The sequence below is a fragment of the Pseudophryne corroboree genome, chromosome 1, assembly GCF_028390025.1.
Source record: "Pseudophryne corroboree isolate aPseCor3 chromosome 1, aPseCor3.hap2, whole genome shotgun sequence".
Lineage (NCBI taxonomy): Eukaryota > Metazoa > Chordata > Amphibia > Anura > Myobatrachidae > Pseudophryne > Pseudophryne corroboree.
In genome coordinates this window covers 1,147,082,600-1,147,097,901 of record NC_086444.1, presented here as the reverse complement: position 1 = coordinate 1,147,097,901, position 15,302 = coordinate 1,147,082,600, and the positions used below count along the sequence as shown (strand labels likewise).

At 48.1% G+C, this 15,302-nt stretch overlaps 1 protein-coding gene across 1 annotated transcript in view; it reads right to left on the bottom strand.

Moving 5' to 3' along the window:
- Positions 1-1,409: 1,409 nt before the first annotated feature.
- The window catches only part of NOP14 (NOP14 nucleolar protein), a 42,071-nt gene continuing 28,178 nt past the window's right edge, over positions 1,410-15,302 (bottom strand). Inside the window, exons 13-18 of the mRNA XM_063924388.1 lie at positions 6,731-6,884; positions 3,822-3,981; positions 3,310-3,457; positions 2,932-3,053; positions 2,012-2,167; positions 1,410-1,896 (exon numbers count right to left, since the gene is read on the bottom strand). Coding sequence (XP_063780458.1) covers positions 1,794-1,896; positions 2,012-2,167; positions 2,932-3,053; positions 3,310-3,457; positions 3,822-3,981; positions 6,731-6,884 — 843 coding nt within the window. The 3' untranslated portion in view covers positions 1,410-1,793. The remainder of the gene's footprint in view (positions 1,897-2,011; positions 2,168-2,931; positions 3,054-3,309; positions 3,458-3,821; positions 3,982-6,730; positions 6,885-15,302) is intronic.

Below are 15,302 nucleotides of genomic sequence, written 5' to 3'. Positions count from 1 at the left end.
TCTCCAAATGAAGAGAAGCAATGGGACACGAGGACATGCACTGAGACTGGAGGGGGGGAGGTTCAGGGGAAATTTGCGGAGAAATTACTTCACAGAAAGGGTAGTGGACAAGTGGAATAGCCTCCCATCAGAGGTGGTAGAGGCTAAGACAGTAGAGCAATCTAAACATGCATGGGAAAGGATATCCTTACAAAGAAATAAAGATCAAACAAGGTTAGAGACAAAAACTATAAAAAAAAAAAAAAGGGGGCAGACTAGATGGGCCAAGTGGTTCTTATCTGCCGTCAAATTCTATGTTTTTATGATGCAATGCTCAGCTGCATACATATCTGCCATATATGATAACTGCAACGTCACTAGTTTTCCTGTACACTTCTATGGGAAAAGCAAGCAATGCATTTGGCTGCAATGTGCCTTCTGGAATTACACACAGTGACCACCCCGTTTAATGGAATTGCCTCATCTCTCTTGGCATTATACATTATTAAAAATTGTTATTTATAAGAGAAAACTTCGTCTGATCACAAGCCCTTATACACCACACATGCTGCCAGTAATACTGTCAGAACTGTGTAATTACCTTTAATAATATTTGGCTTTTTCTTAGCAAATATCATGGACATATTTACATGTCAGCAAATTACCACAATTTATTTTAAAATTCTTTATTAACTCCTATTATATCATTTAAGTTGGATACATAATAGAGAGCTTAATCGTCCTGCATCAGCTGTACCTGAGCCTTGTAGTATTACTCTGTGCTGCTGGGGGACCCTGCTCATTCTGCTATGTAACTCATTCCGTGTCATCGAACAGCAATACAACCAGATTCTTCTAAGCCCCTCCGACGGTGCCAGCTCCTGCCGCCACCAATAAGAAACTGCCGGATCCCGGTGAGGGGGCGGGGTATAGGGGACAGGACACCCGAGGGCTGCTGGGTAATTAAAAGTAACCCATTGGTGCCCAGAAACCGCTTATCCAACCTATATCCAGAATGATTACTCCTGTGCCCCCTAGTGGACGATTAAGAAAGGCTTAATATACATCCCCCCCCCCCCCCCCAGAATGATTACTCCTGTGCCCCCTAGTGGATGATTATGAAAGGCTTAATATACACCCCCCCCCAAATGATTACTCCTGTGCCCCCTAGTGGACGATTAAGAAAGGCTTAATATAAATCCCCCCCATCCTTTTGACACATGTGGACAGTTCAATGCTATGGACAAGATCAGGGCACCAATCTTCTGAAATGTTCTGTTGCTGTGGACATTCCAATGGATATGGTTATTCATAATGGACAGGAACACCATCTAACCGTAGACCACAGGTTATAACGCACATAAAAATTGATAAATACTAACATTATATTCCAGCCAATACATTATTATAGATTATAAACTGTGCCACAATTCTTCACAAGAAAAGTCAGTCATTTTAATAAGTTCCGCAAAAAGTGGAAACCTCGTATTTTCTGCGTGTTACGCACCACATTACAAACCAGCTGTTATATGAAGCCCCTTCTCCGCAGGAAGAGCCCCTGGTGTATACAATGGGTATAAACGCCGTTTCCCAGGCTGCACTGTCCCATTATACAACACATTTCCAGGTATCTAATGACCCCACTAAAAATATTAAAAAGAGTTTGAAAAACCATTACAATAATTGTTCCCATAAAATGGAAAGAAAATCATAAACTGCCCACAGACCGGGGCAGACAGCAGATAAACCAGTCTGTCACAGGCTGGCATCATAGAGAAGGTCTTCTCCATAACCCTGGCCATGTACAGTCCTCGCTACTTCCACTTAATTTTGCTCCTCTTCATGGCCTTCCATTCACCCTCCTGCGCTGACAGACTATTGAACAGGTCCTTCACTTTCCTCTTCCTCTCCACGTCCCTGGGGATTAGAATGAAGAAGTCCATTTTAGAATGTGGAAAGGAGAGATGCCCAGTCATGGCATGGTTGGGCAGAACACAGACAAACATGAAGCCAACATCCAAGTAGCACTCACCTCTCCATGTTTTCGGAGAGTTTCACTCTAGCCAGGAACTGGTTGTCTTTGCGTATTTCCCGAACGGCCCCCTTAAACTCCCGCTTGTGTTTGTGAATCAGTTTCTTCCTCTCTCGCTCCACTCTGTTACATCCCTGCTTCTTGCCGAACTCCAGCCTGCCATGGGGGGGGGGGGGGGGGGGGAAGAGTGGTGAGAAACAGCACAGGCAGAGTGGCAAATACATGTCTCCACAGTGGCTCATTAGAAGGGCAAGTATAGAAATGAACAGTACTTGCATACTGGTAGAACATCTGGATTAAGGCCCAAATGTTATAGGCTTCCGGGTTTGCTGGGCCAGGCACGATTCCAACGATACTGGCGCCATGTTTAAAGCGGCATTTAGTTTTAAGGCAAACCTGGTTGTTTTGGTCTTAAAATTGTCACTTCAAATTTAGGGCCTATAACACTGGAATAGCGCCATGACCAACAAATCAGAGCCTATTACATTTGGGCCTATGGGGTCTACTTACTAAGCCTTGGAGACTGAAAGTGGCAAAAGGCGGGATAATTGCTGACCCAGCAAAATATATTGACTCACCTGTGCAGACCACATCACCTGCTGCGTGTATTTGAGGACTGGAGTTGGGAACCACTGTTCTAGAGCATGTTAGTATCTAACGAAATAATAGGCTGCAATCTAGAGGCCCCAGTGACATCACTGCTACCCAGGGAACCGATAGGCTGCAGTCTAGTGGCCCCAGTGACATCACTGCTACCCATGAAACTGATAGGATGTATTCATATGAACTTCAAGCACAAAGGGGCATAATCATGAATAGTCCTTACTGTTGGTAAAAAAAAAAAAACACGCAAATACTTTATTCTCTAGAATGACATTTAAAGACGCCTATTCTTAATTGACATACAGTAGCGTACTCACACGGGCATAACTTTGGGGGTGAACATTTTCATTGCGACTGGCATCTGTTTCTCAAACATAAGAGGTGTGTAGGGTTTCTTGCTGTATTTCTCAATTTCGTCCAGTATATTGTCACACAAATCCTGATATGACAGAAGAAAAAGGTCCGTTCAACACAAAGTATACATGGCACTATCAGTTCTAGGAAAAGCTAGACTGCGGCTAAGAGAGCTTATGCTAACCAGCTATAGAAGACAAGTGACAAATACCATTAGAATATAAACACCACAAAGGTGGGACGTTACAGAACTTTTAACCAGGCATGTTAGATTTACTAAAGTCCTACTGAACATTATTAAAGGTTCCGTGAGTTTCGGCTGAAGTAGAAAAACTCTTTACCTGGATTCCCTGAGGATAGGCGACTCGCGGTAGATGCTCACGGATAAGCTTTGCGATAGGATTAAATGTCTCTTGGAAAGCTGGCATAGATTTATACATGTCCACACATCTCCTTACCAGGTCCAAACTCACCGCCACACACGTCAGCCTATGGGTGACCAACAGCCCACAGATCAATACAATAAAAACATAATAAAAATAACAGCCAAAGCTAAAACCAGCCACACAAACTCTCAGAACATGGGAATCTTCTAAAGTACCGCATATTTGGACTAACTCTTGACAAAGCCCGGTAGAAGTAAGGAAGGGTTCACCGGAAAAATGGACTGGGGTGGAAGAGAATCATTGAACTGTTAATGAATGTTGGCTGGTGACTTAGGTGAGCATCTACATGAGAACATTACTGTGGCATTATATGAAGGACAAGTATCTGGGATTCTTCAAACTGGGAGAACACAGCAACAAGGGCCAGGATCGACTGTTCTTCCAGAATAACCAGGAGAGATACTCACTTAAAATGACTGATCTCCGTTTTGCTCTTGGTGCTCAGGCCACTTATTGCCGTCAGTGGCAGGCTGGTCTTCACCCAGGACTCTACACCAGCTGTACTCTCCAGCAACAGTAGTTCGGAAGATTTCCCATGGAGTTTAAATGGAGGAACAATAACGTAACCTGTCGAGATAAATAAGCATACTCAACTAGAAGCAATGTGTACGGGGGAAGATGTATGACAACTGGTGCACAGATAACAGGTGCTGTAACTAATGACAACAAGTTATCAGTCATTGCTAATAAAAGTGAATCTTACTGGCTGCTTTGGGTTACCATTTTTTTTGCCTGTACCAGATTCCACAGACTCACTACATAGTGTTCCCAACTGTATTCTCAGTCTGCCAGTACCGCCATTTATACGTTGTTTCAGAATACACGTTTCATAAACATACATGTAGATTCCTTGAAATGGATTATCCAAGTCATAAACAGCCCAATATATCCAATCAGTAACTTCATGTAAAGATTAAGGGGGAATCTAATTACAGGCGAAGTTCTCGCGTCTGCGAATTAGCAAGGCAACAGCCGCACTTTACGGCACACTGAACTCGCATAAAACCGCTCACACCCACAGAGGGCCGAGAGATGCACCCTTTGCCCGCATTTAGATTCCCCCTGAGCGATGTACAGAATAATTACTGTAGAGAGCATGGCAGAGGTAGGAGGGAATATAATGACACAAAATCTGAATGATTGGTTAGTACTTTCTATCTGTTCATGATTTGATAGTAAAGTATAAACCAGGGAAACTGGTCAATTATTGTGTAATTAAACCGTATATCAGGAACCGGAGTGGTCTGGTAACACTGCTAATGATCTATGTAAACAGGAACTGGAAACCAACATTTTGAAAGGAAAAGGAAAAATAACATATATATATATATATATATATATATATTAAAAAAAGAATTAGAGGTTAATACAATAGGTTTCCACAAAAGTCATTAAACATCCACATAACTGGTGAATCTCTACTGAACGCTGATAAAACATAGGATGAGAAACAAGGGGGAGATGTATCGAGCATTGGAGAGAGATAAAGTGAAGTAGCCCAAAGCAACAAATCAGCTACTAATGTCATTTATTTAACAGTTAAAAGCTTATTGGTTACATTGGCAACTTCTCTACTTTATCTCTCCCAGAGGCTTGATATATCTTCCCCAAAGTGAGTGGAAGACGGCATAATTGCAGTTCCATGAGAAATACCATGTACTTTTTATATAACCTTAACCAAAACCTAACCCCAATGTCGACATTATCAGTTGTGAATGTTGACATTCTATCCATGCATGTTAATGACATACCTTCCCATTATCTCTAAAAGATCATATATATGCTATATACAGGGGATGCGGTTATGTGATGGCCGGTAGGGATAACACCCGGTGGAAAGGCCGACAGTCGGCATGCCCCATAGAGTGGGAATAGAACCTGTCGCAAGTGCAACGAGTCCGCAAGGGGATTCGTTGTGCTCCCTCTGGCGGAAATCTAAACACCGGGATCCCGGCGTCGGAATGGTGACCGGCGGTATCCCAACCACCGGTCACCCATACCCAACCCGTATACAGTACTCTAGCACTTGAAATACACTATAATTGCAGGGCTGTCTTTATTAAATGGAAACAAATGTCACAACAAGCCAGGAAATTACTCGCATCACACTAATAAGCGGTTGCCCCCATGAGCTGGCAGTCTATCACAATGCAACATTTGGATCTAATCTGATTGGCTGATGCAGCAGGCTCCTAGGATAGCAGAGAGCCAGGGACCAAGGTGTAGGAGCCGGACTATTATTCATCATTTCACTTACATGTATTCCTTACTACAGCAGCTGGACAGGGTTGGATATGACAAACGAGCAGAGTTTATGTTGTTATATGTGAAGCATACAGAGAATATATTCATTAAAAAAAAAAAAGAATTTAATAACTGTAAAAAGCTTTCCCAGACGAGCCAGCCAGATGGGCGCAGTCCTGTTTATGACGAGCACGGAGTGAAAGAGAAAATGGTGTTTATTGTTCCAAGCAGTGACATGAACGCGTATAGCAGAATGTGAACACATAATAACATAATACAGCTAATGGCTATGAGAAATGAAAGCTTTATATAAACATGTAAAATGTCTATGAACATTGTGCAGCTGGTTGCTGGGTCCAGGGCGATCTAGAACAAGATAAGTGCCTGACAAATATAAATGTTTATAGGCCACAATACACTCACTCACACACACACACATGATCTGCGACCAACATTAATGTAAACAGAAAGGACCACAAATGCGGCACAGAATTATTATTGTTAAACTGCATGCGGTTATTCCAGCTAAGCAAGATTCTCCTGTGTGTTAGAAGGAAACTGGTCACATACACACAGCTGGGGGAAGTCCCGTGCCCTGGACTTGAACCTTAGTTTTAGGAACCAACCAGATGAGGACACCTGGACGTTGGTTGGTGGGCCCATATTTCATGGCCAAATATTATGCAAAGCCCCTTGATTTTGCTCTATTTAGATTGCAGAGTTTATTATAATTATTCTGATTAGCAGTGCTCGGTACTATACAGTGTGCACCTGCATTTTCTTTCTCTACAGCTGTAAAGAAGAGATCAAATTCATGATTCTTCCTATGACATGTGAAGTAACCTTCTGCAAATTGTTTATTATAAATTTGGTTAATACATTTTTATTGCCATTTTGCATTTATTCATAAACATTTTACCTAAATGCTTTGTCTTTGAAATTATACAGGTGGCTATAATATTTAATTCAATTATATTCAATTAGACGCCGCTAGTTTCATAGAGGTAAACATGTCGGTACACATTCACAATACACAATTAGCCTGCAAATGTGAATACAGGAGGGTACATACCCACGGAGGCTTGGCGTGGGGTTGCCAAGTTAAGGATTCCCAGGAGGAAGTTTATCAACTCTGGTATAAACCTCCGAGACAGAGACACGTACTCCAGGAACATGCAGCAGATAAACAGGCCAGCAGCAACATCTTCTAGCGACGACACAGGACACTGAAACAGAGAAGCCTTGTTACTGCATAGAAATGCAGGTGCCAGGCATGAGAATGTACTGACCACAGACAATAAAAGGGATTTTTGACTTACACTATATGTAAAATCGTTTTTTCCGAGTCCATGGGGAACACTGGAGACCATAGGTATTGTGGAGCTGCAGGAGTCCTGGGAACCAAAGAATTTGCTTCTTTTTGGAAGTAGCATAGGCTCCTCCTCCCCTATACCCCGTCCCCAACCCAGGGAAGATAGTTATACTTGACAAGCCCAGGGACCAGGAAACGGAGAAGAGCGGCACAAAAACTGCAGTGGAACTGGGTGCAGGAACTATGAAACCCCCATCCGGCTAGTGGCATGAGCGTGGGCATCCAGTGTCCCCTATGAACCCAGGAAAACAGGATTTTGGCACTTACCGATAAATCCCTTTCTCCGATTCCACAGGGGACACTGGAGCGCAGTTACAATGGGGAAATAGTAAGCAGTAACTGGGAGCTGGCACTTTAAAACTCAAACACTGTGGCTAGCTCCTCCCCTACTATGCCCCCCCTCCAAGCCAGTCTACGTAAAACTGTGCCCGAGGCGAGCTGGAATAAATTAACGTTAAAGTAGAGGAGGTTAACGCCGCCATGTAAACCAGGATAACACGAAACAAACCTGGAACCTAACCTAACCAAAGGTTAACCTGAACCAAACAAGCAGTCACAGAGTGATCTGCAAACAGTTAAGCGAAAAAAGGAGGAAACATCGCTGGGTGGGCGTCCAGTGGCCCCTGTGGAATCGGAGAAAGGGATTTATCGGTAAGTACCAAAATCCTGATTTCTCCTTCATCCACTAGGGGACACTGGAGCGCAGTTACAATGGGGACGTCCCAGAGCTCCCAAGACGGGTGGGAGAGCGATGAGAGTCCTGTAAAAACGCTCGGCCAAACTGCGTATGCAGAGGCCCCAAAAGTGTCAAATCTGTAGAATTTGACAAACGTATGCCAGCCCGACCAAGTAGCCGCCCGACATAAAGTAGTCATGGAGACCCCACGAGCAGCCGCCCACGTAGGCCCCACAGAGCGCGTAGAGTGCGCTGAAATTGACGACGGAGGTTCCAGAGAAGCTGCCAAATAAGCTTGTCTGATTGTCAGCCGGATCCATCGTGACAAAGTCTGCTTAGAAGCCGGCCAACCACGGCGGGCAGCATCGTAAAGAACAAATAAAGAGTCGGACTTCTGAATAACCGAAGTCCTATCCACATAGATCTTGAGCGCCCTGACAACGTCCAATGATCTCAAATCCGGAGAGTCCACGGAGAGGGCTGGAACCACAAGAGGCTGATTGATGTGAAAATCGGATACCACCTTAGGTAGAAAAGACATGCGAGTACGGTGCTCGGCCCTATCAGCATGAAACACCAGGTAAGGAGGTCGACAAGAAAGAGCCCCAAGTTCCGACACCCGTCTGGCTGAAGCGAGAGCCAGGAGAAGAACCACCTTCCAGGTGAGATATTTCATCTCCACTGACTCCAGAGGCTCAAACAACGAGGATTGCAGAAAAGAGAAGACCAGATTGAGGTCCCATGGTGCTGTCGGAGGGCGAAAGGGAGGCTGTATTCGTAGAACCCCCCTGAAAGAAAGTCTGAACTTCCGGCAGCAAGGCTAACTTTTTCTGGAAGAAAACCGAAAGAGCAGAGACCTCCACCTTTAGTGAACCTAGTCTTAAGCCTGCTGAGAAACCCGCCTGCAAAAAACTGAGAAGGCGGGCTAAGCGAAAAACCGAAGGAGAAACCACTCGACGTTCACACCAGGCCACATAGGCCTTCCAAATGTGGTAGTAGTGAGAAGAAGTGACTGACTTTCTATCCCGAAGCATAGTAGGTATAACCGTACGAGGAATCCCCTTCCTTTTCAAGATGGCCTTCTCAACAGCCACGCCGTCAAACGTAGCCTGCGTAAGTCTGGATAAAAAAAAGGACCCTGTTGCAGTAGATCGTCCCTTAGTGGCAGGGGCCAAGGCTCGGCTACCGACAACAGGTGTAGGGCGGAGTACCAAGCCTTGTGCGGCCAATCTGGAGCCACCAGGAGGACCAGAGCGTTTTCTCTTGATGCGCTGCAGAACCTGAGGCAACAGTGGGAAAGGAGGAAAGAGGTAAACGAACCAGAAATTCCAAGGAGCCGCGAGGGCATCCACGCCCGCCGCCGCCGGGTCCCTCGTTCGAGAGTAATAAAGAGGCAGCTGATGGTTCAGGCAGGACGCCATGAGGTCGATCTGTGGTTTTCCCCACCGGCGGACCAACTGCCAAAACACCTGGGGATGGAGTGACCACTCTCCCGGGTGCATGTCCTGTCGGCTGAGATAATCGGCTTACCGGAATGAATATCGCCGAGAAGGACAGAGCATACTCCTCCGCCCAGAGAAGTATGTTGGTGACCTCCCTCATCGCCGCACGGCTGCGAGTGCCGCCCTGACGGTTGATGTACGCTACCTGTCTGGCGTTGTCGGACTGAACTCTGACCGCGCAGCAGGTGATGCGCCTGAAGTAGGGTGTTGTATACTGCCCGTAGTTCGAGAATGTTTATGGGGAGAGTGGATTCGTGGGTCGACCAGCGCCCCTGAAACCGATGTTCGAGGGTCACTGCCCCCCCAAGCCTCGCAGACTTGCGTCCGTGGTGAGGAGAGTCCAATCCCACACTCCGAACCACCTTCCTTCCAACAGATGTGCCGACTGGAGCCACTAGAGAAGCGACGACCGTGCCTTTGGAGATAGCGTCACCCGCTGATGAAGGAACAGATGAGATCCTGACCACTGATGTAGAAGACACAGCTGAAACGGTCGAGAGTGGAAGCGACCGTACGGGAGAGCTTCGAACGCCGCTACCATCTTTCCCAGAAGGCGAATGCACAGATACACTGACACCCGGCGGTGTCGAAGTACCGATCTTACCAGCGTCTGCAGAGACAGGATCTTGTCCTGAGGAAGGAAAACCCTCTGACGGACCGTGTCGAGAATCATCCCCAAAAACAGCAACCATTGTGAGGGGCATAAGTGAGACTTCGGGAAGTTCAGGATCCACCCGTGCTGAAACAGAAGGTCCTGCGTCATCCGGATATTCTGAAGTAACAGGTCTGCCGAGCTTGCCTTTATTAGCAGATCGTCCAGATAGGGAACAATCGTCACACCCTGCTTCCGAAGTAGGGCCATCATGACCTTTGTGAACAATCTGGGAGCAGAAGAGACCGAACAGAAGGGCCTGGAACTGGAAATGAGCGGCCTGTATCGCGAACCGAAGAAAAGCCTGATGAGGAGGCCAAATGGGAACATGTAAGTATGCATCCTTGATGTCTAAGGACGCCAGAAACTCGTTTTGCTCCAGCCCCGCAATAACAGACTGGAGGGACTCCATCTTGAACTTGAATACCCTCAAATATGGTTTGAGATCCTTCAAGCTCAAGATTGGCCTGACCGAGCCGTCCGGCTTCGGTACGAGAAACAGGCTTGAGTAATAGCCCTGTTTCCGATGATGAGAGGGAACAGGGATCAGTACCTTTACGGTTAGAAGCTTCTGGACCGCTGCCTGTAAGGCAACTCCTCTGTTGTCGGAAACTGGTAAACCGGTGGTAAAAAAACGCTGGGGCGGTCGGGTCTGAAAATCGAGCTTGTAACCGCAAGTGATGAGATCCCTGACCCAAGCATCTGGACAGGACTGTACCCAGACTTTCCTGAAGTCCCACAGATGAGCGCCCACCCTGTGGTCTACCAGGTGGGAGTGAAGCCCGTCATGCGGTGGTAGTGGTGGAGGATTTAACCTCTGACTGGGTTGAGGCTGTGGAACCTCTGCCTCTGCGTCTACCCCTATGGCCACGGGAGGCGGAAGCTCCTCCCCTGGCCTGGCTTCGAAACCTGGAAGGGGCACGAAAGGATCGAAAGGAGGGACCCCTATATGGCCTGCGAGGGGCTGGATAAGCAGAAGGAAGATAAGTCGACTTACCTCCGGTGGCCTGAGAAATCCAGGCATCCAGACCCTTACTGAACATGACCTCTCCCATAAAGGGCAACGCTTCTGCTGCCCTTTTGGATTCCGTATCCGCCTGCCGCTGCCAGAGAGCTCTGCGGGCCGAAATTGCTAAAGCGGAAATCCTAGCTCCGAGAATACAGATGTCCTTGGAAGCCTCGCAAAGATAAAGGGCTGATTCACGGATGTGTTCCGCCAACTGTATCAGTTGATCCGCCGGCAAATCGTCCCGAATTCCAGAGGACAATTGCTTCGCCCAAGCTTCCATCGCCTTGTTGACCCAACAACCTACCTGCGCCGGGCGATGTAATACTCCCGCCGCCGAGTAAATAGTCTTCAAGGTGGATTCCAACTTCCTATCTGACGCCTCCTTAAGCGAAGTCGCTCCAGGAACCAGCAGAACCGTCTTTTTGGACAGATGAGACACCGAAGGATCCACAATCGGAGAGGTCTCATAACGCGTCCTGCTATCTGCGGGAAAAGGATAGGAAGACAACATTTTTCGTGGTACCTAAAATTTCGCGTCTGGATGCTTCCAGGCTGTCGTTATAAGCGCATCCAGCTCCTCCAAAACTGGAAAAGTCACCGGCAAGCATTGGTTGGTGCCAAACCTTGAAGGCCGTAAAGCGTCCTGCTCCATCTCCTCCACCTGAAATACTGAGCGAATTGCAGTAATAAGAGCCTCTATACCCTGAGCTACTGGTTCAGAGTCCTCGTACACCTGATCGTTATCAGTATCCTGTACATCTACCCCCGCCTCATCTAACTGAGGCATATCATCGTCAGAATCCTGCAACACGGAGGCTAGCAATCTCTTTTTAGAAGCCTGTGTGGGGGAGGGGGGGGGGGGGGCGACTAAAGCACGGGGCTTGGGAAGGGATTACTGCCCTGGAGAGCCTTTTGACTGATTTCTCAAGGGAAATAGCCCATGCTGGTTCTGGCTCCGGTACCGGGACACGCTGTCGGAAACGGGCCGCCTCTCTGTCTTCCCTAGAGGCCTTCAGTTCCCCAGTCAACAGGGACATAACCTCTGTGAGCTGTGATGTCAATGCAGGGGTGCTCTGGGGTTCTGATGAGGGCTGGGCAGATGGTTCTGACCCACCATCCTCACATAAATGAAGACTCTGTTTTTGTGTTGCCTTGCAGCCTTTGCCTGCCATAGCAGCACCAAGCTGTCACCCTCCCCCCCCCACACACACACACAGCAATAGGCAGAATGGGAGGGAGGGGTGAGAGCAGGGAGAAGCGCAGCCACAGCAGCCCTAGGTATCCTGCACGCTACTGTGCAGTGTCAGGCAGCTATAATAAGTGTAGGTGCCCCCAGTGCCCCCTGTCCCCACTGTAACGCTCTCACTGTGCCGAAGGACAACGATCTGCTTCCCCTTCCCGCGCTGCAGCCTTGGGAAATGGCCACCAGCGGGCGCTGAGCCCGGCAGAGCAGAGCGGGACTAAGCTCTGCCCCCCTCCCTAAAGGCGCCAGATATAAACCTGCTGTGCGCCTCCAGCGCGATCCCCGTGCCATCTCTGTGAGCCGCGCTGAGCGGGGATCCGTGCGAGGGGAGCGAGCCGCGGCCGCCGGGACCAGCGCTAAGCGCGGGGGGAGTGGGGAGTGTGAGCTGCGGCCGCCGGAACCAGCCCTAAGTGCGGGTGGAGCGGGAGAGCCGGGGCATTCAAATAAATCAAAGTACATAATAAAAGTACAGTTAATGTAAGATTGCAGTACATAGCCACTTGAAATCCACAACTCACCCCTTTATTCACCGCCTTGGTGGAGCGGACACGACACGCGCCGCACGCAGCGGTGTCCGGCCGCATATACTCACTGCTGCCCGCTGCCGGAATCTTCTGCCGACGGAGCGGCCCCGACACGCGCTGCACGCAACGGTGTCCGGCCAGCTCCGGAGAGCTCAGTGTCTCCTTCAGCCGGGGCCCATCCCAAGCCGCACGCAGCTGCGATGGGACCCCGCCGGCAGCTCCCGCGGTGCAGACTGGCAGTGGCAGAGCTGCCAGTCTGTGAGTGTAAGAATGAAAAAGAAAAGGAAAAAAAAAATTCTTCAGAGAAAACCCAAGAGTGATCAGCTCCCTCGGGCACAAAACAAAGACTGGCTTGGAGGGGGGACATAGTAGGGGAGGAGCTAGCCACAGTGTTTGAGTTTTAAAGTGCCAGCTCCCAGTTACTGCCTACTATTTCCCCCATTGTAACTGCGCTCCAGTGTCCCCTAGTGGATGAAGGAGAAAAAGGATTTTACAGGTAAGAAAAAAAATACCCTTTTTTTCCTTTCGTCAATGGGGACACTGGAGACCATGGGAGAGAACACTCCTGTGCTGTGTGGAGGACCAGATGCACAAAAGTTGCTTCGGCAGAGGTGAAGGCGTCAAAAGCTGTAGAATTTACGTAATCAACGTGTGGCCGCCTTATAGAGCTTCTCCGCAGAGGTCCCATGGCGAAGTGCCCAAGAGGTTCCCACAGACCTAGTGGAATGAGCCTTCACCGAGATCAGGACTGGTCGATTTGCCAAAAGAGAGGCATATAAATAGTAAGGCGCAACCAGCAGGCCAAAGTCTGTTTAGAAGCCATACAGAGACACTGACTGGAATCATAACAATGAATCAAACTTGCGAATGTCTCTGTTTTTACAAAAATAGAGAGCCCAGACCACGTCAAGAGTGAGCAGAGATGGACCAGAATCTGAAGCCAAAAGAGAAGGTACCACAATTTCTTGATTGATATGGAAACTTGACACTACTTTAGGCAAAAAGTCCAGATGGGTATGTTGGAAAGCACAGTCAAGGTGAAAAATGAGGAAACCCTGCGTGCTGACAAACAAAACAGCTAAGAAGAATTTTTTTTTTTCCATATTAGCCAACACAGATCTATGTAGGTCAACGGTTCAAAGGGGGATTCCTGAAGAGCCCTTAACACCAAGGTCAGGTCCCATGGGGCAACGGTGGGAATAAGAGGCGGCAGAATGTGTAGGACCCCCTGCAAAAAGGTTTGAACCGCCGGCAAATGGGCCACCTTGTGCTGGAATAGGATCAAAAGGGCAAACACCTGCACCTTAAGGAAGCAAGGCGAAGGCCTAGATCCAAGCTAGCCTGGAAGAAAGCCAAAATTCTGGAAAGGTGAAAAATCAAGAGATCCCTGCCATTAGCAGAATACCACTCAAAATAGATCCACTTAACACGGTAATATATCCCCTTGGAAGAAGGCTTCCCAGCAAAGAGCATGGTCCGGATAACCGAATCAGAGAACCCTCTGGCCAAAGAGAAAGGCAACACATGGGGGCGATGGACAGGCTGTACAGGGCCAGTCTGGCGCAACCACAATGGTCGTGACGCCCTCCAGCTTCAACCTGCGAAGGACCCGTCGATGGAAGTCGATGTTCGGACAACCCCAGCGGCGAATCTGTATCTGGACCTACTTGGGGTGAAGACACCATTTCCCTGAGAGTACAGTATGTCTTGCATGCTGAGAGAATCCGCCTCCCAATTCTGGACTGCGGAATGTACGAATGTACAACTACGACAGGGATGGAAGGAAGCGCTCTGCCCACCGGAGGACAATGCTGACTTTCAGCATGGGGGCTTGACTTTTGGTACCTTCCTGGTAGTTGATATAGGCGACTGTGGTCGTGTTGTCTACCTGCACCTTGTGCTGAAGGGCAGGGCTTGATAAAACATGTAGTAAACCACCCAAAGCTCAAGGAAGTTGATCGCTAGACTTGGTTCCCGATCTGACCACCACCCCTGGATGATGTGATTTACAGCTGCAGAGACTGGCATCCAGGTGAGAGGACTGGAGCCACCACAACAGAGAGTGACGCACATCCCAGGACAAAACCATCGTCTGAGATTTGAGATAGAGGGAAAACAGTTCCACCATGATGAAGGTGGAGACTCACTTGCTCAAAACCTGCATACATAAGTGAATCGAGGCTGTGCACTGGTGGTGGAACGATCGGATCAGGAACTGGAGGAAGTCATGACCATCGTGATCCCACAAGGTGCGTAGAAAGTCCAAAACATAAAGCCCGGAACAGGAAATGTTCCTTCTGTACTGCCCGAAGGAACCTCTAATGATCCTCCCAAGCAGGAATATGCAAGCAACCATCCTGGATATCCAAGGCGGTCATAAAATCACCTGGTTCAGTGGTCTGCACAATGGAGCATAACGATTCCTTCCTGAACCTGGGAACCCTGAGGAACAGATTGACAGTTTTCAGGCTCACGATGGGACAGAAGGAACAATCCAGTTTTTGAACGAGAAGCAGGTTGGAATAAAACCCTGTTGCACTCTGGGTACGGGGAATCGGGACTATCATGTTGGAGGATGGAAGGCTCGTGATGAAAACCCTGAGGTGGCTGCTTTGCCGATGCTGACTGGTAAACCAGTGGAAAAGAACTGGAGGGTGTTCCAGGAA